This window comes from Harpia harpyja, chromosome 13 (assembly GCF_026419915.1).
Source record: "Harpia harpyja isolate bHarHar1 chromosome 13, bHarHar1 primary haplotype, whole genome shotgun sequence".
Lineage (NCBI taxonomy): Eukaryota > Metazoa > Chordata > Aves > Accipitriformes > Accipitridae > Harpia > Harpia harpyja.
The window spans coordinates 9,842,195-9,869,754 of NC_068952.1; the positions used below are offsets into that span (position 1 = coordinate 9,842,195).

General features: G+C 40.9%; 1 protein-coding gene across 14 annotated transcripts in view; it reads left to right on the forward strand.

Annotated features, from left to right (window-relative positions):
• Positions 1 to 27,560, forward strand: part of ESRRG (estrogen related receptor gamma) — a 407,255-nt gene that overhangs the window by 39,803 nt on the left and 339,892 nt on the right. For 5 of the 14 annotated variants that reach the window (XM_052805607.1, XM_052805622.1, XM_052805615.1 and 2 more), the window contains exon 2: positions 15,279 to 15,324. The exons of 7 other annotated variants lie outside the window; for them this stretch is intronic. In XM_052805607.1, the coding sequence (XP_052661567.1) occupies positions 15,279 to 15,324 (46 nt within the window). Of the gene's footprint in view, positions 1 to 15,278; positions 15,325 to 15,569; positions 15,605 to 27,560 lie in introns of all 14 variants that reach the window. 2 more of the 14 variants (XM_052805618.1, XM_052805606.1) reach the window with 1 other exon arrangement.

A 27,560-nucleotide genomic window follows, 5' to 3' on the forward strand; every position in this document is an offset into this window, starting at 1 on the left:
CAAATACTGCCTGAGCCAACCCAAAATAAGCTTTTATCGCTCACACTGAATCAACCATATTCTGGTGTCAGCACTATTTCTCAGCAAGCATCTTGTGTCCTCCATGTAATACAGGGTGTTTTTGAGCATCCCGGTGTTGACTTTCTCCAGAAGCAGTGTGATCTGAAATGTAAAGAGGCAGGATTACCCCAGCACTTCCTATCGCACAGAAATGCAAGCCGGTCTTTGACAGTAAAACGTGGCCTGCTGTTGGCAAGCTGTGGGCTTTAATAGGCCGAGACCGTGGGGAACTTTTCAGCTTTTTAGTCTTTCTGTTTCTGTAAAGTCTGTTACGCAGGGAGGTACAGTTTTTAAACGTGGTCATTTTTAATTTCTGTCCCTGGAGTCTGGCTGACAGATTGGGAGTGCAGAGGGTGGGAGTGGGCTGAAAAGACAAGCTGAAAACACAGGTTGTATACATACATTAAAATGGAGCAAAACAAAAATAAACGAACTTAGGTGAACACAGGGGGGATCTGCTTTAGGGCCACTCTTAATGCCTGTTTTAGACGGCCTGTGGTGAAAATCATTAGCTTAAAAAGATGCTATTTATGTCTCCTTTGAACTGAGTTTATGCAAACTCACTCATTAGCCAGCAGTTCTAACTGGAGAGAATGGAGATAAAATTTTGGTAGATTTTTTCCTTTTTGATCTGAACAATAGAATTTTCATTGCAAAGCTTAAAAAAAGAAATAGCTTTGACATGCGTTCTTTTTCATACACAGTTTATATTAGCTACCTCCCTTGTTTAGAAACCCATAGGCATTGATGTATGCTAAATATCATTTGTTCAACAAAAACTTAAAAATCAGAAATGTGGTTTCGTAGGTGTAAATCTGGAATTTATCTGCTGTCTTTTGAGGTGCTACTGTGGGTTCCCACTTTTGTAATGAGGTTCAAAACTTGCTTGTTGACAGAGTAGTTTTCTGATTTGAGAATGCAGGTGAACATCGGTATGTTTTATTGACTCATTTTGTGCTCCATAGTGATTTTGACAGGTCATGCTGAAAGTAACACTTTGAGCTTTCCAAATTTTTATTTGTTCTGTGTTGGCCATTTGAATTTTGTTACAAAACCCTACTTCTGTGATAATTTCTGCAAGCTTGTCTCTTTTGGAGGAAAGTATTGACTTTTCCCTATTTCTAGCAAACTCTTCATGGTTTTCTCTTTGTTTCCTCTATCATAATAATTTTTTTTTTTCTTGATGGTCGTTAAACCTATTTTTTCCTTTACACATGGAAGAGAATAAAAGTTTTGAGGAGAGGCATTTATAGTTTGATTAGTTTCTGCTTTCCTACTGTAACTGAAAGGAGGATTGCATCTTACATGAAGTATTTACTTGTACATGTAGTAGTAGCTAGAGTAGAATAGGTGCATTGTGAGCTATTATTTTTGAACACAGAGTGTTTGAAACAAGGTATTAAAAGCAATGAGTCTATAGATAATTAAGGAAAAACTGTTCCTTTGATGCGCGTATGCATCTTTCCATGTCAACTATAAGAGAAGTGTGTTCATACCTGGAGATAATGATGTAGTCTAATGGAAAGAGCAAATGCCTGGGAGTCAGGGGGTGGGTTGCATTCTGGCTCTTTCCCAGTCTGCACACCTTTGTAAAATATTTTGAGATTTCTGGATGAAGAGCATTATGAAAGAGCTAAGTGTTATTTAAGCCTGCTTAGTTAGATAGTAGGCTTTAGTCTGTATTATTTTCTGGTTTGTGTGTTACATGAATAAAGTGTGAAACTGCTAGGAGAGCCTTTTGTTCTTGCACACCAGCTCTTTCCTTCATTCTCTTTTTTTCTGGCTTAATCACATGTTATTGGGTGGTAAAGCATACAGCAGCTACTGGTGCAATAAGGAGGTGCATAAATAGCAAACATATTGAACCATGAACAACAACTAGGTTTTTTGGATGCCTCTGGAAGAGCCCTGAGCCCCTCGGTGCATTACTGTGGGAAGATGACAGGTACACCCTGTCCCATGATTGTCCATGTAGCTGGTAATTCTTCGGTGTCCTGCAATGTGCTCCCTATCCCATTCTGCTAAAAGGCCACTCTGTCCTCTCGAAACAGTGACAAGAGACTAATGGGTAGCTTCAGAGCTCCATCAATGACAGATCTGTATTTATGGCTTTATTAGTACATGTACCACTTACAAACATAACCTCTAGGGCAGGACTTCCAAACTGCCGCCATCACAGAAGGATCTTTCCTGCTGTGCAATGTAATGCCTTCAGCAGACCCCTCTTCTCTGCTGGACTATACGCAGAAGACCTGTATAGCAGTTCAAGCAGCACATGCTGCCCGAATACTTGTTTTGCCCTTTCCTCTGAAAGAAGGGCAGCAGGCTGGATTTCTCCATATCAGTATGTAATAGCTCACTTAGTACAAGAAACATGCAATGTAGCTGGAGAACCTTGCTCTAAAAAAAGTCTGTAACTGCGAGTGAAGATTTCTAAAAGCGGATCACTAATCTGGAAAAATTGTATGTATTGTGTTAAAGGAAGTCTCTGAGCCGCAAATAGATGGACGTTGGGAAGAGTAGTCTGGGGAATTGTCACCATATGCCTGCCCCATGACCTTCACTAAGCATCTGCTGTTTGCCACTGTCCCGAGCAAGCCTACAAGCATTAGTGGCCCTTTGGTTTCACCTGCTGCGGCCGTTCTCCTAGATACAGCAGAACATAGATGATGGTGAATACGTATGTGTGTGTATGCATGTGGATAGCTGAGTGGACGTTCACTGGGGAATATATAGCAGTGGGGACATTAACTACATCCCTTCATAATCCCTTTTCTGACAGTTCCTCATAGAATTAGTTTTTTTTCTGGCAGCGTATGAAAATGCTGTTGACTACTTTGCGCTTGAGAGTCAAGCAAATTCAACAAGCTTATTCCTCTCTTGTTGCTCTTTGGGTGTCCTCTGTAGTGAGAACCTGAACTCCTGCGATTCTAGCCCTGTATTTGTAATTCAGAGTGTATGGTCACCAGAATGCCATGGGTTTTTTATTATTATTATTTTGTTTAATTTACTTCTTGGCTAGTCCACAGCTGTAAAAATAAGGCTAGGCTCTGACAGAAAGAGATGACCTAAAACTGATGTTAAATAAATAGTTCCCTATCACATCAGAAATGGAGACTGGACCCTTGCAGTTTTAATGTCTCACGGGGGGGGGGGTGTGTGTGTGACACTTTCCTTCGGTGTGGAATGTGAATGTCACCTTTGTGAATGGCAGAATATGATGTTAGCCTGTGACACAATGATTTCACCTGCTTGGTTTTAAGGGACTGTCCCGCCTCTGAAGCCTAGGAGCTTCTCCAAAATATTATTTAGTTAATTTGAAAACATAATTGTCTCCAAAATATCCTTGTCTAGAGTTTCTACAAAGACTATAAAGGCTTGATGCATGATGGATTTTTTTTTATCAAGCACCTGCTTTCTTTGCCTAGCTCAGTTATGCAGCAAGGTTGTTTTTACAGTACTAAGTGAGCAATATATTCCATATGCCACCAAGCTTTGTAAAGAATCCTGCTGATGACAATTTCACAGCTGCTGAGAAATAGGCCAAGCCTTCCCTATAAAGTGACAATAAGGAAAAGAATATCTATTCCATTGGGATTGGCCATGCGTCCTCCCCAACTTCTTCCCTCTTGAAGGAAAATGCTAGCACTTCCGAACTATGTAACAACAGATGGTGGCAGAAACCAATTTCCACTGCAAAGCCATTTGGTCAGGAAGTATCAAAAAATGTTTTGGAATTGTGAAAATGAATTCTTGGCTGCAGGGCTACCAGCAGCCTACTAGGAATGAGACACGAAGCAACTGCTTACACAAACCCAAGAGCCTGCTTGGCCCTGAAAGAAATGGCTTTGGTCAAACATTTTAGAAATTAAAACCTTTACATATGTAGGGTCTGGACTTCAGAAGTGTTCTGTGTATTATGGGTGTTACAAGAATTAGGTTCTTAATTTCTGGGCACCAATTGCTTGACCAACTACCAAGAAAGCAGCCTTCAAAATATGCAGAATGACCTCCAGCTGAGACAAGCTTAATATAGCTCCTACTGGCCTAGTCAGGTGGAACCTTCCCTTTTGGCTCAGCCGATTTGCTGCCCACAGACCATGAAAGTCCCAGGGCTCTGGTAACATACAGGGGCACAAAATTAATGCAGAAGCAGCACAGGCCACTCTACTGATGGGTTATGTCTAGTAAGTTGTGTGCGTCCACAAGTTGCTGGACACAGCAGGTTCCTTTGGTGATTTCTGTAGTTGACCAAATGTGCCTCTACGGAGAGCACTTTGGGAAGTATAATGTGTTTCTTTTTAGAAGTGCACCATAGATGCCTGTCTGTGCCATAACTCTCCAAAATTAACAGCATGTTTTTCCCTCCAGCATTTCTGTTGCATGTCTTAGTTGCTCATATAGCACTGTATGTTGAAAATGGTTTGAGACAACTTCCCATAGATGTAGGACATACTCGATACTTGCCAAGCCATCTTATTTTATCTATTCTGTTAGAAATGTATACCAAATTATACGGTAATGTCATGTCACCAGAAACACAGAGCAGATGGAAGTATCTTTCCACATATTGACTCATGTTACTCTGATGAAAAGAATTTGTTTCTCTCCTTCTGTCAAGCCTGCTAGCCTCTGGCAAAGGATGCAACCCTCAGCGACGAGAACTTTACCAATAATGTTCAAGTGACCATCTGATTTAAATATACTATCATTGGGCGATAGAGCTAGCCTGCATCAACAACTCTTTGGAGTAGCCAGTCCTATTTGTTATGTTTGTGTAAGGTAACTTAAACCAAGTAATTTTGTTCCAGGTTGAGGAGACCTCAAGGAATTAACCCTTGAGGAAGTAGATATTCAGCTTTTATAAGGAAACCTTCAAGGCCCCAGTATTGGGCCCTTTGGAGACTAATCCTAATAAAGCAAGTGCCAGGTCTCTGACCTGTACTTTTATATAGAAAAGTGACACCCCTCCCAACACAAGTTGTAAGTGCTGTGTATTAGCTACCAAAAATACGGTTTGCAAACTGCCAGTGAAATTCTGACAAATAAAATAACTATAGATGTGCCGTGAGCAACTGAAAAGCAGATACCCTCCGTATTTCTGTTTGTTGTGAGTGGTATTTGACTTGATGAGAGTGCAGTTCTCAGGTTGAAAACACGTGAAACTGAAGTCAAAAGGGAGTCAGTGTAATCATTAACTGACTCACCTTCTGGATGTGACAAGTAATGAACCAGTCTAAACTTGCCTGGAGCTTTCTTTGGGACAATACCCACAGGGGAAACCCTCTTACGCTCAAGTGAAGCGTTATCAAATGGGCCCTCTATTTTCCCCAAATGCCAGCTCTTTTCTGTCTTGTCTCTAACCACCTGAGGACATATAACTGCTGATCTCAGCATCCCAGCTAGCATTTGCATCTCGGGGCTTAAGTACACGATAGTAAAATCCCCAACACAGCCTTTTTTACAAAAATCACGTATGCTTTTTGTTTGTTTCTTTTTTTCTTACTAGCCTGCTCCCACAACCAGGGAAATGTTTTATCTGCCCGTGCTGGGATTTTCACGTTTGCAAACCTCTTTAACCAGCATTTGGCTCTTTCCACTTTCTTTCTTTGATTTGGATGACTGCCTGAAGCACCTGCTAATGGCCTGAAGCGTTCAAGCCGAAATTTGCAGTTTGTGTCCCACACGCACTCAGACTGTTCGTTACCTGCCTTCTGGAGCACCTGCTACATGGTTTGGGCTTGAGAGCCTGCTTTCTACCTGCTGACAGCAGCACTCCTCACAACACCGGCTCTCCTCAGCTTTGTCCTGCTCTCTCCATAGCCCGTACTTCAGCTTTGCCTAGGCCTTCAAGGTAACATCGATGTTGTCCTGCTTGTTCTAATGCTTAAGTGAAAAACGGGGTTTCCCCCCGGTACGTAGGAACAAAGGTGATGCAAAGGGAAATCAGTCATTGTGGTCATCTTAAAAACCTTCACTGGGGCATTCACGAGCAGACCTTTTTAATTTTTTAAAAAAGGTTTTAGAGGCAGACTGTGAACTGGCACAGCTGGCTGAAATCGGCCTGTAGAACAGTGGTGATCAGAAGCCAGATGGCAATTCGGTGTTCAGGAAACGTAGGAAACAGCATTGCCGCTTTACAGAGAAGGACCAAAAGAAACCTGAGAGACCCGAGGAACACTCCTCCCTTTCTCTTGTTCCTGCTGCCTTTTGAGGATCTTTTGTATGGTCTTCCATGTGGTTGCTCGTGATGCCTGAACATAGGGAAGGCTGTTAGAATTAGCTCTGTAGGCTGCAGTTCATGCATTGCCCTGGCAAGGGGCAATCCTAATGGAGGCTTTCAGAGGTAACAACTTCCAACAGGAAATTTTATTTCCATTCTGCCTTGGGAAACATTAGCTTTTCCCAGAGTCTTGGTCTGTGCCCAGGGTATAATTTACATGGACCTTCCCTTTCCAAAAAGGTGTTTGTTTTCTCTGTTAGAAGGATGCTGTTAACAGGTGCAGAAGAAGCTTACATATTGGCTTCCCACCTGGGTATTTACACCTATGTTACCTGCGGGTCCCTTTACTGGCAGGATCATCCTCTTCCCCAATGAGCTATATTCCTTAATACAGCCACACTGTGCCCTCCACCCACCTTCCATGTTAGTGCCGTGTGGGGTTTCCCCCATGTCGTCGTTTAACCCCAGCCAGCAACTAAGTACCACGCAGCTGCTTGCTCACTTCCCCCCCTCCGCAGTGGGATGGGGGAGAGAATCAGGGAAAAAAACCTAAAACCCATGGGTTGAGATAAGAACAGTTTAATAGGACAGAAAGGAAGAAACTAATAATGATAATGATAATAATAAAATGACAACAACAACAACAATAATAATAATAATAAAAGTATTGGAATATATGAAACAAGTGATGCACAGTGCTCACCACTCGCCAACCCATGCCCAGTTAGTTCCCGAGCAGCGATCCCTCCCAGGCCAACTCCCCCCAGTTTATATACTGGGCATGATGTCACATGGTATGGAATACCCCTTTGGCCAGTTGGGGTCAGGTGCCCTGGCTGTGTCCCCTCCCAACTTCTTGTGCCCCTCCAGCCTTCTTGCTGGCTGGGCATGAGAAGCTGAAAAGTCCTTGACTTAGTCTAAACACTACTTACACTGATGTTTTCAGTTGTTGCTGTTATCAACATTCTTCTCATACTAAATCCAAAACATAGCACTATACCAGCTACTAGAAAGAAAATTAACTCTATCCCAGCGGAAACCAGGACACCGCAGGAATCGAAGCACCTCCCTACGTGCCCAGGCTGCAAACTGAGCCTTGTCCACACCAGTGACATCTGCTCTTGCAGAACTGGGCAGGGCAAGGGCTCATTTTTTCCTCTTCGCTTTCCTTTGGTTGCCTCAAAATAACCCTAATTAATTTTGTGGAGAGTTTAGTTTGCTCCCATGATGGGTTTGCTCTTTGTGCAGATCTCTTGCATGCTATATTTAGGTATGGTTTTTGGAACACCATGTGACCCGAATCAGATAACTTCTGAACTACTAATCATGTCTTTGACACTGACTCCCTCCGTGGCTTTGGGGCATTTTACGGTTGTTTTCTTACATACAGAATGAAAACAGATATACTCATCTGCCTTGTAAAAGCTGCTGCCAGGGTTAAGAAATACTTAAGACATTGGTTTAAGCTAAATTTCATTTTACTATTTCTACTATATTGTCATAGTTTTATTGTTTCTTAGATGTTTAACTTCAGAAAATGATTCTTTACCATCTTAGTTTTTCTTAATGGATGACCCTGTTTCACCATTTTAGAAGAAAGAAACAAGTTTCTTCTGTGTTTGTAGACGAAAATAGGGCAGAGAGGAAAAACCCAAATGCCCTCATTTCCTGCCCTGCACAAACTTTCTTCCTTTGTTTACTGGTTGGTCAATCCATGTAGATGAAAAGCCCAAAACGTTGACCTGAACTATTTCCCCTCGCGCTAGCTACGTCCCTTTTCTTAACAGGGGAAGTTAGTTACCTGCTTCGTTTTTTCCTGATTCTTCAAGTTATGCAGCCTGACTTGTATCCTGTCATCATCCACTGCTCAAGGCCACTCAAGCCCTGGAGGAAGCAGAGCTCCCTTTGGCTCCGCATCCAGCATGGCTGGGGTTTGGAGCCTGTCATCCATTTCAAGGCATCATGTCTTTGTTGCTCATGTCCATAATTGCCCCTTTCTGTGTCTTGGCTACTTCTTTAGGGAGCTGTAGTGCTGGCATTTCTTTTGGCTTCACCTTTTTTTTTTCCCTGACCCCTCAAGGCCTTTTGATAGGCAACTGGATCAAAAGGCCTTTTTGGCCTTCAGTAGTTGGAAAGGAGCTTGGTTTAGCCAGGTAGGTAGTCATATAAAGAATAGGAGAAATTATGGGAATAATTCTCATCCTTTAGGAAGTAGTGGACAGAGAGGAAGAGAATCCTTCCTTATTTGAAGTCAAATTTATTAAGGCTAATTATAAACAGTAGCTTTTTCCCTGTGTTGGTTTTTTTATTTTAAATTCCTTCAGAATTAAATCCTTTACCCAAGTGCTTATTCCTTCTCTCCTGCAATAGCAGTAAAAAGCAAAATAATACATATAACAAAAATCAGCTTTGAGAAAAAGGCAGATAATGAAATATCTGCCAAAGACTCTGCAATATGTGTCTGTCAGAGAAAAAAAACATTCTTATATTTGAATCTCTGAAATGTAACTGCACCAGACTAGTTGGGGAAAATTTGTTTGAAGATGTATTACGTTCCACGATCAAATGGAAAAAATGGCACCTGTCATCATATTTAGAAAACAGCTGGGTAACATGGCCAAGTGCCATCGTCTCTTTTCACATGGCCTTTATGCTGAAACCATCCAAGCTCCATTCTCAGCAACTGGAGGAACCCTGTGCCTTTAAATGGTTACAGAAACATCTACTTAGGGGCCAGCTCTTATTGCAGCAAAGCCTGCTTCTGATGCTTCTAATTAGCAGTTAATGGATTATACTTTACTTTTATAACCAACGCAGCAGGCACTCTTCTATAGTATTTTTCAGCTATTTTCGGTAGAAGATATATGCAATTGCGCTGCTCTTCATGCTTTCATTTTCAGCATGCAGAAAATATTAGAAATAAATCACTATCTGAAATTATTTTAGCACTCAAATGCTTATGTCCGATTAAGCATTTCCTAAATGCATTTTCTTTCATCTGATATCTTAGAAAAACTGTAATGGGTTAATTGCCCTATCTATTCCAGACTTTGATGCAGAATCGCCTAAATACATACATATTGTTAATTAAAATATTTATACACCCAGTGAAAAGCCTGCTTTTTTTAAATTTGCAAACACAGCTCCAATATGTATTCATTTAGGAAAAAGTGTTTTTCCAGCTAAACACAGTACAGGTACACACAGAAGCTTAGATGCTTCAGAGGTTAGATGGGCTTGTAGAAACTAATGATTTTTATACTTACTTTGAATTAAAATAGCAATGAGATTAGTGGCATTAAAGACTTGCAATGCTATATGTGTGTGTGCGCATATGTATGTGTATACACAATATATATATAGTATATATGTGTCAGAGTGTGTATACAAACCTGTGCATGTGCACAGATATCTATATTGACTAAAGAAATACATTTACATAGGTTTTAATTGGAAGATTATACTATTTCCCCCTCAGGGAATTAATTTTGGTGCCAGTTTCTAGCAGGAAACCTAGCTCACTGAGACTGCCTTTGAAGCTGCTCTTCACTGAGGCCACGCTTCCAGTAGGACAAGGTCTAACACTGGTTAGACTGGAACAGGAGGGGGAGCTCTCACTGCACTAGCCAGGAAAGGGGAGGACAAGGTACCCAAGCCAAGGAAAAGAGGGGGAGCGACCACCAACCAGCTGCAGGTGAGATGTGCCCTCCCTCTGCTCCCATTTACTGTGGTCCCTTCACCAAAGTGAAGAACTGGGCTTCTCCAGCCCTTACTCATGTCAGTAACACACACACACACACACACACACAAAAAGGCTTTGGCTCAGTTGGTAAGCAATTCCAGGTTATATCCATGGCTTGCAGCAAAGGAAGTGCCACTTGCAAGGCTCCGGGTTTGTAAACACATTTGTATTCTCATCCTCATGCAGCACACTGCTTGTTAGCTACAAGATAGGCACTAAACTGGTGTGGTTGTGTTTGTTGAAGGCAGTGAGTTCCAAAATACTGTCCAGAAAAAATGTGGAAACTGCTATTATTTTTACACAGCGAATACAAAAGAAAAAGAAAAGGAAGGGAAGAAAGAGGAAGGGTTGGGTAGTGGTTATTATGTGAAATAGCTCCTTCAGTGTGATGGGACAAGGGCAACTTACTTTCTGTCCTGGTTTTTGAGGAGGATGGGTTTGGGCTTTTCCTCTGTCATATAACATCCCAGTGGAGGAGGAAGAGTCCGGCTGTGCAGGGGCCGAAGAGCTGTTGCTCCCCTGCACCTCACAGCCCCTGCCTGTGCTGCAGGTGGGGAGTAGAGGAATGTCTGCCAGGCAGGGCCAGTCCCACCTTGTTCCTGGAGCAGGTCCTCACTGCTTAATCCATTTCCCCTTCCAGCTTTTTCAGGACAGTGCAGCAAGAGACTACCCCTTGCTTGAAGCGAGGCCGTAGTCAAGCCTCTCTGAAATTATTTAACGTTTGCTTACTTGTAGTCAGCTGAAGCTATTCTGACACGCTCAAATGTGCCATGATGTTTCCCTTAAGAAATAATGTGAAGATCAAGGGATTCCAGTATTAACCTTTTTTTCCCCTAAAAAGAGTGCCATCTCCCCTTGAGTCTGGTAAAAGCTCTGCTGTCTCACAAAGCTTCTGCAGAGGTAAAGTCCATCTTTTTGCCTGCACTGTCTTATCACAGTGCATTGTAAATGCAATTTGGGGTGTACAAGGACTGCAGGATTAGCCTCCCTCTAACCTCTGTCTGATGTGTCAGTCAAAGTGTGTGGCTCCTCAGAGCTACATTTCTGACCTCCACACCAGGGTGGCGAAGGCAAGACTGAGACACCACCCATTCAGTGGCAGCATCCCGAGATTGCATCAGCCAGAGCTCTGGGATGATTTTGGCCTCCCCAGTTTCATCCCTCGGCAGTTTGTGCCAGGGCAGGGTAAGCCGGACTTTGCAGTAGGTGAGCTCGTCAGGGAGAACTTCATCCAGAAGAGTGAGGTTCCTTCAAGCAGAGTTTGGTTTGAGTTCTCAGAAGGTCAGCGTGGGAAGTTCCCCGTAAAAGCTGAACTTTGGTGTTGGCAGCTAAGACAGATTCAGAAGTTTTGGGAACATTTTTTTTTTTTCTTCTTCTTAATTATATGAAATGCAGGAGACCTGTGAATAGGGTATTTTTAGATTGCACATTCAAATATACAGTGTCATAGTATGACAGCAAATTAAAATTCTTATCAAATCCTTTTTTTTTTTAAAGAAATGTACTGTAACTCATAGTGGAAAGTTTGATGAAGAGCAGTATGCTGCTCTGCACCGAAATTCTGCTCTTGCGACTAAATTAAACATCACTGGTTGCTCTCATTTAGATGAACCCTTTTGGAAGTTCTTTTTTTAAAGCTAGCAGATTGGACTTCTAATTTTAACTCTTACGGTTTATAATTAGAAACATTTCCAAACTTGTTTACAAACACCTGCACTTGACAGCCTGTGTCTGCAATTTTAGAAGGACTCACTTGTCACTTCCAATGGGGGTTGAGAGGGCATCTGAGTTCTTTGTGTTTGTACAGTTAGTTTCAGGACACTGGAACAAAAGTGCATTTTTTAAAATAAGGTTACAAATACGTGATGTTTTGTGAGGGGGTTGCATGCACCTAATCAGCAAATAGGTCTTATTGACTAGTGGTGGAGTATTTCAAAGTCAGGAGGATTGTGATTTAGTGGTCATTTGGAACAAGACTCAAACTGGCACCCAAAGGAGAAATTCCAGGAACTAATTTTAGCAGTTTGGTCTCTCAATTGGAGAATATGGTTTACAGGTTTTCTGTATTTATCTCTTCTTCAAACATACTACTTTCTTGCCAGCTGTCCTTCAGAAGTTATTCAGAAGTTTAAAATGACTTTTGAATAGATCGTTGAGTTGTTTTTTCCTACAAAGTTAGCAGTAAGTTGCTGAACGTACAATGAAGCAACAGAGCATGGTTCCCATCGAGCTTGAGTGGGACATGCATGTTACACAAGCCTGTATGCAACTTGTTTGCAATAGGGTTAATATCATACTGTGTTACTCATTGGTCAAGTATATAGTCACGTTAGAGGTAATCAAAATACTTTATTAAAAAAAAATCCTTTGGCTCCTTGATATGCTCTGTACACCTGATTTTTAGCTTCATCACGTAGGTTAACAATGTTGCTTATCAATTTCTAGTGTAATAGGAAAGATTATCCTCGCTAAAAATTGATGCTGCGTGGGAGGGTGGCAGGAAGAACCCTCCAAATATGCTTCAAGGGTACGGCTGAACCAGAGGTAGTCAAAGCAGACTTAAGCAGCAGTGGCATAAGGTGTCCTATTGATTGCTTTATGCTCTTGTTGTTACTAATTAGTACGAAAAATTCCACTTAATTAGACTGACCTGTTTGGGTGTTGTGTCCTCTACTGGAAACCATGGTCAACCTTAGAGAAACTCTAATATAGGAGAGGATAAGGAAGCCACGGAGCAAAATGGTTTTTATTTTCTGCTGTTTGTTGTCCAAAAAAGCTCGGACCTGGATCCAGATGAGGAATCCATGTTAATGCCAAAGGATCATGTCCTCAGAGGTGCTCACTCTCTATCAATTTCACTGAGAGTTGATATAAGCAGAATTAGGCACCTGAATACCTTTGTGTATGCATGTTCTTTGAAGTTAAACCTCTAGTCTGCAGCCTATATCTTGTGCTTGACCCCTCTACGGAGCACGCAGCGTATACTCACTGGGGGGCTCTTCCACAGCTATTGCTTATAAGTAAACAAACAGATAATTCAATAAACCTTTTGGAGTACAACGTACAGGTCTGAAGAATTAGTTTTCTCCATCTGTAAAACAGCTGTGCCTCGTAGCTGTGTTTCTGAATTCCTTTAAGGCAATATGATTTTAACAAGCATTCACTTTCTATTGCAAACAGGCATTTTTTTAATTTTACTTTTTAAACAAGTAGGCTAGCCAAAATTATGATGTTACTTAGATGGTCCACAGCGTAATTTCTTAGCAAGTACAGCTGCAATTAATAAACTGTGCTGTAACCATATTAGGCTGTTACCATCTTTGAAAATAGCTTCAAACAGAGGTTACAAGCTCCAGCATTGTCAGGGTCCCAGCTGATCAGAGTTAGAAATACCTGACACTTTAGAAATTGCTCATGATTCAAATATGAGCATAGAAATTAGACTCAAGTGGAATTTAATACCACTTCTCGCTTAACTGGAAACTTCTGTTTTATTGTGAATTCTCTCTGGAGATAGCACTTTTCCAACTGATGTACTGAGGGAAATGTTGCTTCATACCACTGTTTTCAGTTTTCCTCTATTTCTGTTTGCTTGTGTCAGCTCAGTGCCCACTTTCCTAAGTGTTAATATGTAGAAAGGTTTCCAAAAGGTTGGAGGAGGCTCAAAAGCAAGAACTACGCAAGTGTAGAAAGATCCACCTATCCAGCAATGCCTCGGAGACATGCAAAAACCTCTTTGATGTCAGAAGTCTTGACTGACCATGAAGTTAGTGACAAGCTTTCTCAGATGTATGTGATAAGAAAGGAAGACATCTGTGGAATATTTGTAGAGTTATCTAACCTGCATAAGCCTGACCAGTTCTTTTGTGTGAATCTTTGGGTGAAGTGGAGTGTATGGTGTATGCGTGAAGGGATCCATTCTCAGGATAATCTGCCTGGCTCCTATAGTGAAACAGCATGGAAAAGTCTCTGCTTTGGTGCATTTAAAGGGATATTGTCTTCCTCAGAAAGTGGTAATTAAGATAAATGGAGGAGTTGTGGAAAGAAGGAAAACGGGCTTCAGAGTTCTTCTTTGGTTCTTCTCACAATAACTCTCTCTTCAGGTAAAATTGTTACTTCTCGCAAAGAACTCCATGGTATGATTGAATAGTTTGAGCCACAGCATGCACATATACCAGCGTGGTTTAAGAACTGAATTCATATCCAGGTAGCTGGGCATATGGAGGTATATCATATACCATCATATACCATGAGAGGGGAAACTCTGCGAGGCAATATCTGGTTGCGTTTAGAAATCAACCATGGTTGTAAGGTGACTGCTTGTATATTGCCAAAGGGAGTTAATGTAGGTTCCCAACCCATGAAGTCCCAGTGTCGAAGATATGGCTGCATCCGCAGGGCTGGCACACATTGCAGATCCCTGAGATGCAGCTCCTTTGCCCACTTCTCCCATGGTACATAGCTATAAACCAGTTTTTAAAAGTCCATAAACAGGTGTAAAACATGCATTTTCCATAGAAGTAATGAAGGTAAGACGACTGTGACTATTACTATGGCCTATTGCAAATTGTCTGTAGCTTAAATTTTTGCAGTTTCTTATTACTGGTGCATATGCTTTATATGAGCAGCTGTTTGATATTTCTGCAGTAATCCCGTGCTATAAAACTATGTATTTCTCCTTCTTATAGAAACTGTTAAGTGCCAGTTGCACCCCAGCTGAAGGGACCTAGAGCAAATGTGCATGAAGTGAAACTGCTTCAGGATAACATGCATTGGTTTAGGGGACAGTTAATGATAAATTTATTTTCGTGACCTGTCTGCCAAGTATTTGTACACTAATTAGGCCCTATTTTGAGGGCGGAGCATGTGAGCTTGTAAGAAACCCCTTGTACAGAATGGGAAGGGCAAGGGGATTTTTGTCCCTAGTGAGTGCAATACCCATCTTCTTTACGTAGCATCACTTAAATGTGTGCATTATTTCTAAGTAGCATATGAATCCCTTGACTCGTATGGAGGCACTTCGTAAATTGGCTCACAGGAGTAGCTGTAACCAGCTAAGGTGCTCAAGTGTAGAGCTCTGGGGAAGAAACTGAACTGACTCAAAGCACAGTCATAGCTTTAACTTTATATAACGTCTTTCGCAATATAGTAGAAAATTACCTTTATGACTAGTGGGAGGACCTGTTGTATAAGTAATCCAGCCATGCCGCTGGTTAGTATCTCGCTTTTCACTTGAACCTCTCTGCGATGCAGGTCTTGGAGGAGTGAGTGCCTGGTGCAGTCTCTGCCTGGCTCCTTGGTAAGTCATTTGAGTCTATCTTTCTGTACAGTCACTTTCCAAACTGCTGAGCAAAAATAAGGAAATTTTTCATAGAGTGCTTTAAAAGAGAGCTGCTAATCAATTTTTCTTATTATTTTATGCCCTGTGATTTTTACACCACCCCCACCAGCTGGTTAATCATGCAAAAGCTGAACACTTCATTAGCCAGAACATGTTTGCCCATGGGCATTTCTGTAGTAAATTAGTTCTTTCTATTTATACAGGTAAGTCATGGCCAAAAGTCTTTAAGGTGCCAAAGGTAAGGGTTCGAATTAATTCTTTTTCTGAGTTTTCAAGAGAACTAGGTTTAACTTCACGTGCTGTTGAGTTGAAATTACTTTTGAATTAAGATAGCGTGGATAAAAGAGCATTCTCAGGTTGTTCTGAAATACATTGCATCTTTCTGGATCTCAAATTTGGCCTCTGTAGTACAGCCTGCCTTAAACCCCCCCTCCACAAAACCACATGTGTGCACCCACCTGTATATATATGTATACACAGTATCTACATGCAGAGACTCTGCTCCTTTGAGTGGCATGTGGCATATTGACCAGTGTTTTTCCTTTCTTACTCTGTGCCTTTTAAACTATTAATTGAAAATATGTGGTTTGTAGATGCTTTTTTCCCTCAAATCAAATGGTGCCCTCTGAAAGCCTAGTTTAGCTCGACAATGAATTTAGCTTTCAGGCTTTGGCCATTGCAATATTGTTTGAATGCCACCATTTCCTGCAATCAATGTAATTTTATATCTACTTGGAATAGAAAGTCAAGATGGTGATTGCCTTAATTTAACTCAGTGTTGTATTCATTAAGGAGCTGATCCCGAATTCCTTTCAGATCAAAGTCTGTCTTGATTTCAGTGGAATCTTTCGGCGCACAAGGTGTGCGGTAGCCTTCTAAAATGTTGTCATTGTGACTGGTGAATAAAAACTAAATGTGTTGCTAAATTTAGGCTGTTGCTCATGTCAGCTTCCTTTTCTAAATGACGGTAAGTGCATTCCATAAATAGTATGCCTCTTATGTTGTCATATCTCTTTGGCTTGCTTTGCAGTATTTTACAGGATATTTGCAAATGAATTTTGTGTTCAGTAGGCAGGGGATGAAAATAACACTACTCATTGGGACTCCATTAACCCGCAGCTAATGAGGAACCATTTCAAAGGCTGGATGAGTGTAATTCAGATTAGCCTGCGTGCCAGGCTGCTCTGCTCCCGCTCAGGCTCGCGCCGTGCCGCGCTCTCGCTGCGGTCTGGAGGGACAGGGCCTGGTGCGGCACAGCTGGCACTCCGGCACGGACTTTTGTCGGTTAAGTTTTCTGTGCTTCTGTTCCCCTTTTGGAAGGTAGGAGAGAAGAGTGAGAGAGTGCGTGTGTGTGCATGGGCGCGTGTAGATAGGTGACAGTGATCTTGACCTCCATAGTCAAGCGTTTTCAGATGTAATGAAATACTCTACAAAACACTATACTTGTGCTCGCTGGTTGATAGCATTGTTACTTGTAGAAAAGGGTACTACATGATGACAGTAAAGGTGGTCCAGACTGGCCCTTAATTAATTTTATTTTCAAAATCTATATTAGTGACTGTCATGAGGGCACCTGGGCACTTTACATCAATAAAATAATCAATTTAAAAAATGTGTAGACCAGAACTCTGTGTTCACTAACAAAACTCCTGTTCCCCGTTATGACTAAAGGTCAGTCCAAGGCTGGCCAAGCAAGCAGGACTCGCATTTCTGCGCCCCGGCGCTTGCCAGACACGGCTCTGGCGGAACACCACCGGCAGCAGCTTCCAGATGCCTGTGGTCCCTGCGGAGAACGTCTTGCTGCTGGCCGATGACTTGTTAACCCCCTGCAAGTCTCAAATTGGTTTCAGGACCGATGGAAAGGGAAGAGAAAGACTAGTTTGGAGGCCAGTCCTGATTAAAAACGTCACTTTGCCAGTTACAAGCAGCCTACTGAAGTGCAGGAAACAGGGACTTGGTGGAGCTGTGATGCTGGAGTAGAAAGAGAGAGAAAGAGACCTCCTTCTGAAGAACAGGCTAGAGGTCTCTTAGCTGAAGAAACTTTATTGATGATAAATGTTACATTATGCAAGCTTAGCAAATTCTCTAGGAATATAATGCTTCCCAGTTTTTTCTTAACATGTGTTAATATTTTATGATACCTGTGCATTAAGGGCCCGTTCCTACAATGTTTAAGTGAGTTTGGGCTGCTAAATTGCCTTTATGGACTTTTAAAAAAACACTACTGGTCACTATGGATTAGCTAAATTCCCAATCTTGCTTAACACAATGATGATGTAAAATCAGCTTGTTTCTGTTTTACACGCATTAAGTGAGCATATGTAATTAAATTAAAAGTTGTTGCAAAGCTGCATTTTATTTATTTGTATTAGTAGATTTGGGGCAATAATCCCACTTTAATACATACCTAATTGTGCAAACAACACTGAAACTAGGAGTTCCTGGACACCAATGTAATTTTTTAAATGTGAAATGGTAATATATTTTGATGTCTTGAAATCCAATTGAACTCAAGCTGAGCTTAAAAATCCATGATCTGATTCAGGAGAATTCAGTCCCATCTGGCTGGTGGGTAACAGGTGTACAGTGTGTGTGTGTAAGGGAGGGAGGTGATTGCAGGGAGTGAAACATTCTTGTAAAGCTTTAATTCCAGTTTAATGCTGTGGTCTGAGGCTCTCTGCAGTTTAAGTTCTTGTGTAATTACCAACATCTATTGTTGGTTTCCATTTCTAGACAACGTAACGGTGATGGTGAATGGCAGAAGCAAGTAAGTGTACAGCATTATGGAGAAATATGCTTTCTAATTCTTAAAGTTTTGATTTGGTTTCTGATCACACCCAAGACTCTTCATATGGGAGAGTGCATTTTTACAAATTGATACATACGTGATCATTGAAGACTGAATGAGAAAGGTTTCATTGCGGCATTCGGTGTCAAGGTCTTCTTGAGAGTTGTTGCATGTTCCCACAGCAACATAGAAAAGGTTTGTTTCATCTATTTATTTTTTATAAAAGCAAAGAAAATGTATTATGCAATTTCTGTTTTCAGCAGATAATAGACATGTTCTACATTTTTGTATTACTGCGATTATAATGAAGGAGGTTTTTTTAATCTTTAAAAGTATTTTAACAATCTATTGGATACTTCAAGCAACTCTACTGGTCCCACTTTATACCTTGTAACCTTCAGAAACTTGTCCCAGCCATTCTTGTTTTCCTCTTTCTCCTTCCCTTTCTCCATCTTTTGATCAGATACTGCTGGTTACCCTCTGCCTCTGCCTGGGACCTTTTTACTTAGGAAGTTTGAGAACCTGCTCTTCCTTGGCTTCTGGCATTAGCTATCAAGTCAGCTCCCTTTTATACTCCTATCGACTCTCCCTCTTCCAACTTTTAAATATTTCCTGTTCCTTTTATTTGTCTTCACTGCTATATAACTTTGTGCTGGAAAGTCTTTCGGCACATGTGGGTTTTATGGGAGTTGGCATGCAAAGCACTACTTACTTAACAAAATAATTAAGCAAACAGTCATACTTCTTTTCTAGTTTTTAAGTTCATACTACTATAGTAAATGACACTTTGCTACTGTATTTCACAGGTTTTTTTCATGGTGAACTGACTTAATTTCTAATGTAGAGTGGAGCTGGTACTGAGTTGCCAAGGGAAGTCCATCTGGTTTGACAGACAAAACGATGAGCATTTCTCCGGACATCCCTGTAAAGATCTCCCTTTTATTTGTTTGCTTTATGAAGTTACATGGAAGAGGTCACCCACTTTGACAGAGCAAATTCTTTTTTTCTAGCAATAGGGCTTTGCGTGAAAACATTTTTTATTAAGCAAGTCATCCATACTGCACCGTAGGCTGTTTGAGTGTAACAGTATGTTACAGTCTGCAAAGTTAATGCAGTTAATATTCAACTGAACTTTTGGGGGGTTGCTAATCCCTTAGGCGGGCTTAGCAGAAAGGGCAAACATATTTATAGCACTTTGAATCAGACTGCAGTCAACGAGTAAGAGTATGTGTTATACCATGCAAATGTTATACAATTTCAGGAAAGCTCAGTGCATAATCATCTTTTAATAGTACTTAAGTTGGTGAAACATCTCATCTGTAAGCAACAGAGTTGTTGGTTCAGTGGACAACAGGTCTGTTAAATTGAGACTCTGTAAAAGGTCTCGAGATTCCTGTTCTGGTGATAAATTCTGCAAGTTCTGAACAGATTTATGGGCTGTTTAATTAGGAGCTAACTGTATTCTTTAAGCTCTGTCATTTGTATTGTTCCCTAATAGGATTTCGTTGGACTTTGTCACATATCTGACTATGACTGAGTGTGTGCAGAGTTGTCAATAGCCTATTCCATATAGACCACGGTCTCTTACTGTCTTTGTAGAAGTAAGAAGATCATTCCTGAATGATCCTTCCTCCCATTGAATGGAAGTGTGACGCTGGGTAGACTTTGCTTTGGTTAGAGCCGTGGGTGCACTGGGCAAAAGAAACAAGAGTTAAGTCATGAGCTGCGGGAAAGTTCATAGAGAAGCTGAAGTGCTCAGACTGAGAATGTCCAACGATGAGGGTCACGTTCTATGAGACAGAAACTCTCCCTAGTTATGTCATGGACAAAATTTGCATTGAGCATAAGGTTTTGTGGAAAAGCACATGAAGGCCCTATAATGCTACCAACCCATTAGGAGCCAGAGAAAAAGAAATTATGATCTTGGATTTTCCACAGAATTTGATGGTGTAGAATTTTTAGTCTGGTAAATAAGAGGTCTGTCAACTGGTAGTCAACAAAAAGTCATTTGTGGTTTTTTTCAGAGAGAGAGATTAATATGACTGCTAACAGCTGTAGTTGGTATGGTAGATTTTTAAGGTGAACTTCTGATGCCATGCAAACGTAGAATACAGGCCTGGCAAAGTGGCCATTTTATTCTAATTAAGATTTTTTATATATTTTACATTTTAGCTACTTCTTTCATTTTTTCTAGATTTTAAATATTGGAATGAGTGACTACAACATGGAACTTGACCTTGAAGAGGGCTCAGGTGCCTGAATTTATGCATGTACTCATGTAATTTGTTGATTTGCCACTGTACCTGCACACACTCCTTTCCTTTTCTTTTCGCTCTTTGTAAACCACATTGGCCATTCGTAGTCCTTCAGGAAAAAAAGTCCCACAAAATAATTAATGTGTCAGAATTGTTAGGAAAAATGGAACTATTTTGATAAAGATTTTAAAATCTTTTTACTTGTTATATTTTCAGTTCCACACTAAGTTGAAATTATGTATTGGAGTTGTTTATATCTGAAGTACCAGAAAATAGCTAGTTTACTATATGCAAAATTTCAAATTCCAGAATGTATTAAAATACTAGCTCAAAGGTAAAAAGCCTTTCCCAAGGAAGGAAGGAAATTAGAAGGGAATTTGGGCTAATCAGGTTAAGACACAGTAGGTCTGTAAGGGGTGCACAGGGATGATGTGGCTGACACTGATGTGGGTTCATTTGGTTCCTCAGCCTGAATGTCCCCAGCTCATAGCTGGATCACGTAGCTTCCATCCAAATCCTAAGCAAGATTCAACTTATGCTTCTACATCTGTAATGAGACTCCATAACATTTCTGTCATGTTGTTAAATACTAAATACAGACATCCATAGTAAACACCTAACTTCACAGAGTATGCTGGTGAAGGTGTGCTGGATCTTAGCTACACGTCCTGCAGCCATCTTGGGGCTTAGAAATAAATGAAATGATCTGCAGTTTTATTGGGAAAACAAAGAGTTAACACTCCAGCGATGTTAACTGTGATAAAAGGTATGTGTGTGTGTGTTACTGTGCGGTACTCTATACATTTATGTGCTCTTTTTATAGTAGCATTCCCAGCAGCATTCCCAGGAGCAGTCCAGGTCCAATCAGGACTGGTATGCCATTGTGCGAGGTGTTGTTCTAATTCATGTGTAAATGTGGAGTGGTTGCTGCCCTGAGGATATTACAGTGAAATTACAAACAGGATAAAAAATAGTAGGAGGTGTGGAGGAGAAGGAGGGCAGCTGCAGCGAGGTGCACTTGTCTCATCGGGGTTGCGATACCAAATGATGTACCTGATACCAAATGATGGGCGTTTCATTTATTTATACGTCTGCTGCCTTCAAAACAATTAGCCTTATTGTCTTTTGTTTGTGTCTTAGTTATTTAAACAGAAACGCAGAAAGTATGAAATGAATCGCTCCTGAGATCCTTCTAGCCTCCTGTTCTGTCTCTAGCAATGACCAACCCCAGGCGCCTCAAGGAAAGCTCTAAGAGCCTCACAATGGGCAGACATGGGATAATCTTCTCTCTACACATTCTCATACTAATCTTTCATTATTAGGGATTAATTTAAGCTTTGAAGCAGGAGGTTTAAAAAAAATATATTTGTTGTTCCCCCTCCTCCACCATCAACCTTGTTTAAAGTATGAAATATCCTCCCAAGCCTGTGATCTGGGCTGTTCCTGGGGTAATCCTACCTGCTCCTTGGTGTGCTGACCAAATTTGCAGCTTGGGAACCACCGTGGTGGTTTTGCTTCCTCTGATGCCAGAAAGCACTGGTACATCCTTTTCCGCAGGGAGGTGGGTAAAGGCAGAAGCATGCTGAGCAGTTATGGCCTGTGTGTTCCCATGTCACCGTATGTCAAAGCTGTGGTGCTGCACCTGGATCTCTCTCTTTTAATATTTTAGTGGCTAATTTGCAGTAAAGCACAATAGGAAATAACCATAAATAAATCTGGGAACCTTTGTATTAATTTCTTTTGCTAGCTGTGTACATATGAGCAGCTTGCCATTTGCATATGTGAATCTTGTCATAACAATTTCGGGAAGTGATTTGTTAATAATCAAGTTCTCAGAACAGCTCTAAATCAGTAATTGATGTAGGTCTGGATAAAGCAAGCCTTCCGCCTGCCTATTTTGTGGAGCATTTTTGGCAAGTTTCAAGCTAGCGTGAAAACTAGCCATCAGAATAAAATTTAGGACAGCTGGGATGCTTTGCAGTGAAGACTTTTGGCTCCACAGTTCAAATAATCACAATAGCAGCTCAATTTAGCCTTTGGCTGGATAGGTTTGGCAGGGCACAATGAAAAATAATTATTTCATGGCCTGCTTATTTGTCCCTTAACAAATAAACTCTCTGACCTATGCAGGCTTATGTAAATATGCTGCCGTATGTGGGGTTGTAGAACACTGTCATGTCCCCATTTGGAAATATGTTTTATTTCACACTCATGTTACAAACTTTTTTTTAGAGTTCTGTTTGGGAAGCAAAGAGAGGGAGAGGCAGTGTCGGATACTGAAGCCCAGACAGCCAGGCACAGAGTCTAAAAAGCCATCTAACAGTCTTCTTTCTGAAAACATATCCATTAGTATGCAGTGTTTTCACTGCTGTAATAATAAGAGCAATCATGATACGAACAAGTCCGTCTCTTCGCAGCCTTCCCACGCGGGATGGAGAATGACAGCTCCTAAAGCATTTGGATATTTGCCTGAATGTATGCTGCTTAGCTAACCACGGTTCAACTTGCTCTCCATCTTATGGCTTCCTGGATATCCTTCTCAATTGTTTCAGTGACAGCTTAAAATGTGAGACTTGGAGGGGGGAGATAAAAGCTTAGCAAAAGGCTTTTTGTGTGTGTATCTAAGGGGAAGTTTTATTACACTTGATGATGGAGAGACGTGCCACACTATTTTCTGTTCCTACGATTTTAGTATTTGCACTTTCTGTTGTACTGGCAGCAGCCAATCCATAATGTTGTCTTTCTGTTTCCCACTCTGGAGGGGGAAAAATACACAGAAGAATACAGATTGATGGTTTTGTCTTCTGACACCACCATTTTGATTCTGAAACAGTAAAAGAAAGCCTTTTTCCCAATGATCCAAAAGATCTCTCTAGAACGTCTGCCTTTACACACTCATGCACATATGCACACGCACGTGCACGCACACAAGCACAGGCTCTTGCTAAGGTGGCTATGATCTGTTTTTAATAGTGGCACTTCTTCTCAAAGTGTCATTTAAAAAAACATCAGCAGTCATGTCATGCATCGGGATGAATTTCTAAATGTAAATGAGATTCTCTCAGTAATTTATTTACATTTGTTTTCAGCACAACAAATGAGACATCACGTAGCTTCATAATTTCCCATGACCGAGTCACCAGCATGAGGTGTGTAATTTACCCTGATTTAAGATGCTTATCTAGAGGTTCTTGCAACAATACCTGGTGGGCTTTTTTAATACTACTCTTTGCTGGCTTTTAACCCATCTACTTCACCTCCTTCTCTGTTTTTCAGTTGAAAAAGAGGTATAAATGTGTCTGCTTCTTGAGGCCTTTTTTTCAGTAGAGCTGAGAGGGGTGGCTTTGTTGCCTTGTTTTGTATATTATTTTCCCTGCTATTTCCTTCTCATTTGGTAAAACTCATAGGAGGCTTCCAGCAGCCACAGTGAACATCTTGGTTTACAATCTGATGATGCAGGAAGGAAATGCTGATTGTGGACATTTCTGATGGAAAAATGATTGTTCAGACATGAAGCATGAAGGGGAAGTGTCCTGCAGTCATTGGTTCTCCCCTTTTTTCAGCCTAAATACTAAATCTTATGCCTGGTCTTGGCTCTGCTACTAACTTTGACTTTCTGATCTGCCTGTGGCTGAAGCGATACTGAGATTGAGAGGGGATGTGAACACCCATTTTCAAATAATGTGGACACAGTCATGTACTACAAAACTCATTTATTTTAAACCTGTAGTTGGAACATTTAGATGTCTAACTACTTGCTTGAGTGTTTCAGGTAGGTAGATGATTAAAGGTGCAATGTACCATGCATACAATTTTGTACCTCTTATCTTGCGGTCTCAGTTAAGCCTTGACTAAAAATGAGGGCAGTAGCTTTTGCTATTTTATAGGGTAACAACACAGGAGAACTGAGAGACTTTGGTGAAAGTTACTGGTAGTTCAGCAGCAGTACAAAATGCTGTGCTATATAATTGTGATGTGATAGTAGTTTGGGTTGTTATCATGTGAAAATTCTGTATGTCTTTATGGAGATCTGCAGGATTAACCATATGTAGGTGATCTTTTCTTCACTGAGAGGAAGCATGACATTTCTTTGTGTTAGTTCCCAAAGCAAAATTCAGTGTCTTCCTTTAAACTGAATAACCAGATTCCAAAAAAGAATAGATTTGGACTGTTTTTTAATGTGCATTGTACATACTAGGACCCAGCTGAGATTTAATTTTTGGCCTGCTGGCCATTTCCTTAATGTTGCATGGGTCTAGCACCAAATTATGCTGATGGCCTGTCTATCACCAAATTATTTACAGAACTGCAGTTAAATTATAGAAATCTTCCAGACAAGCAGTGCTCTGGGCAAATTATTTCATCAAAGTTATTTTCCATGGTATACTTAAGCAAAAGCTTACAGGAACAACATGAATCTTTTTTTGGTATGTGATTATGCATATGTGGTAACAGCCCCCTTTTTACAAATAGCTAGCTAGCTTTCTACCTGGGAAAACGGAAGAAACCGTGATATGAAAATCACTGATCTCTGTGTTTTCCTCAGTTTGAAGCAAAAGTTTCACATTATGGAAGTGCAGCACTAGGGCCAGCAGTAGGGTGGCCATTTCTGCACACTGTCAGCTCGTTCAAGGTCTTGGGACTTTTTGTAGACTTACAATTGCACACCTCTGTGCACTTGTAAAATCAGGTACTGCACAAGGTCATGAGCTGGCTTTACTAGTTCTCTGTCACATCCAGGCCCAGTGGTCACTGTCCGCTTTTACAGGGAAGTACATTTGCGTATCTGAAGGCAGTATAGGCTTTTACTGCGTTACCCTCAGATTTGAGCTGCTGTATGATTATGAAATGTACAAAGAGAATATAAATCCTAAAAGCAGCCCTAACTCCCTATTATAATTGGCATCCTTTCAAACTCTGTTACAGAGTTTAGAAATATAGTCAGGGTAGAACATCTATATTTGGGTTTATATGTAATGGTCATACCTACTGGTTCACTTGGAAAAACTTTGGCACAGATCACTATTTAAGGACTATGGATGCAGTGTTTATGTTTAGCTCAGTGTTTTTTATCACTGCATATTTTTTTTTAGTATTCCATTTTAACGTGTTTGCACTGTGAGACAAGAATGCCTTCGCAGCCTCTGCACGGTTGTGCGCTTTTTGTTTAATGAATATAGAAATTCAGGTTTTAAACTGACTCCCATGCATAAATTCTACTGGGAAAACAGGTGCTTAAAATCTGTGTTTTCCAGACCTCCCTCCGCCCATATCTTCAGGGTAAAACTCAGCCACGTGTAGATGGCAGACTCGAATGGGACCTCTGCGCTTAGGGCCCAGATGTCGAAAACCTTACGCATGTGAGGAAGGACAGCAGGCTCAGAAATGCGTGAGAGCTAAAAGTCTTTGCACACTGGACATCCGAGTCAATGCAATTTCCGTCCAGCGTGGGGCTATGTTTGTTGTTATGTGAGGACTGCACAGGGCCTGGGGGCCAGACCTGGGGAACCCACTCTGGAGCTCAGCTGTGTGGACTCAATCCAGGCCCGTGAGAGGTGGGACAGCGATAGCTGGGGTTTCATCATGTTGTCTGAGGATTATTTTTTTTGATTGGCAGGATGTGAATATATGTGAAAGCTGGATCTCCTTTACTCATGATCCTGAGCAGATGCAAGTCTGATTAAGAGCCCCCTTAATTTAGAAATGCTCTTAAAGACAGGAAGACACTTAAAGCTGGCTTTGTCAACAAAATGGAGGAGCTATGCTCTTGAGGCCCATTAACAGTGGTGCCAAGATGGCCGCTGCTGCACAAATACTCAGCGTTAAGTTTCTGAAAAACCCAAGAAGCTCCAAATTGTATACCTCACAAGTTCTTTACTTCCCCACTTGTAATCCATATCTCACTTATTGCTAGAGTCAACAGTCTAATGGTAACAAAAAATACAACCTTTCATCATCTATTGATTTTCAGTCTTTAAAAACTGACAATAAGCTATTTTTTGTCCAATTTCTCAATAAATAGGAACATTTATTGGTTTTTCAGTTTTATTGTATTACATTAGAATATATTTTACTGCATATAGTGGGTAATGTAGCATCAGGAGACATGTTTACGTTCAGCAAGTAACTTTTGAAACTGCATAGCTCAACTGAGATATGTAAACAAATTTGTAATACTAGTTTAATTTAGATTACAACGCAGAATACTCAGGCTTGAGCTCATTTTTCTATTTATTCCATTATGATCCTCTAAGTAATGGAGGAGAATTGCCATAAAAAATAATTACAGTAGAACATCAGTAAAGGTGAACATCTACTTTATTCCCTATCTGAGGGAGAGGGAGGAATTTTGTAGTTAAGTAAGCATCACAATATCTGGGTTTATTTCCTAGAAATCCGCCACAGACAATGTTGTACAGGTTGGATAAGTCATGAATTCTGTCTGTGTGATACTGTGTGTCAAACAATGTGGCATGAACAGCTTCTTTCTCAGTGACCTCTGTTACCTTCTCTCTCCTTTTAAAAAAGGAGGCAAATAGGAATATGATTTAGCCATGGTAGACTTTGGGATGTGGATCCTGAGTTGCCTTCCCACTGCCACCTGCCTTCACAGTGGAAGATCACCTGGTGGGTTTTTGCCTTTCCAGAACTTGTCAGGAGACACTGAATATCAACAGTTGCCTCTTGCTTACTCTTGTGATGAGAAATGACAATTTGATGATATTTTTATCCCTGCTGTAGAAGCAGTTTAAGCTTTTTAATTTTTTTTTTTTTTTAATTAAGAAGCAGTTAATTTCTCTTCTGGTGACATTCGGCCCCACAGCCACAGACAGTAAGGTCTCAGTTATTTCCAACCTACCACTAGCAAACCTGAGGTGGAGGTGCCACTGCTGAGGTGGGGATGTACAAAACAACCTCTGCTTTAAACCGACTGTGGCACTGCACCTCCAGCACTGGCCTTTGCAGACCCAAGTGGTTCTTCTGCTGCGACACTATCAAAGTGATCATCCCGGCAGGCTTCTCAGATGAAAAATTTCACCTAGATCATGAAACATTTTCCTGTACACTATGAACATAGAGACAGTTCTGGCTTATGTTTCATAACCATTGTGCAGTAAGCAGAGAGAGAACCATTTGGGCAAAAGGCTTCA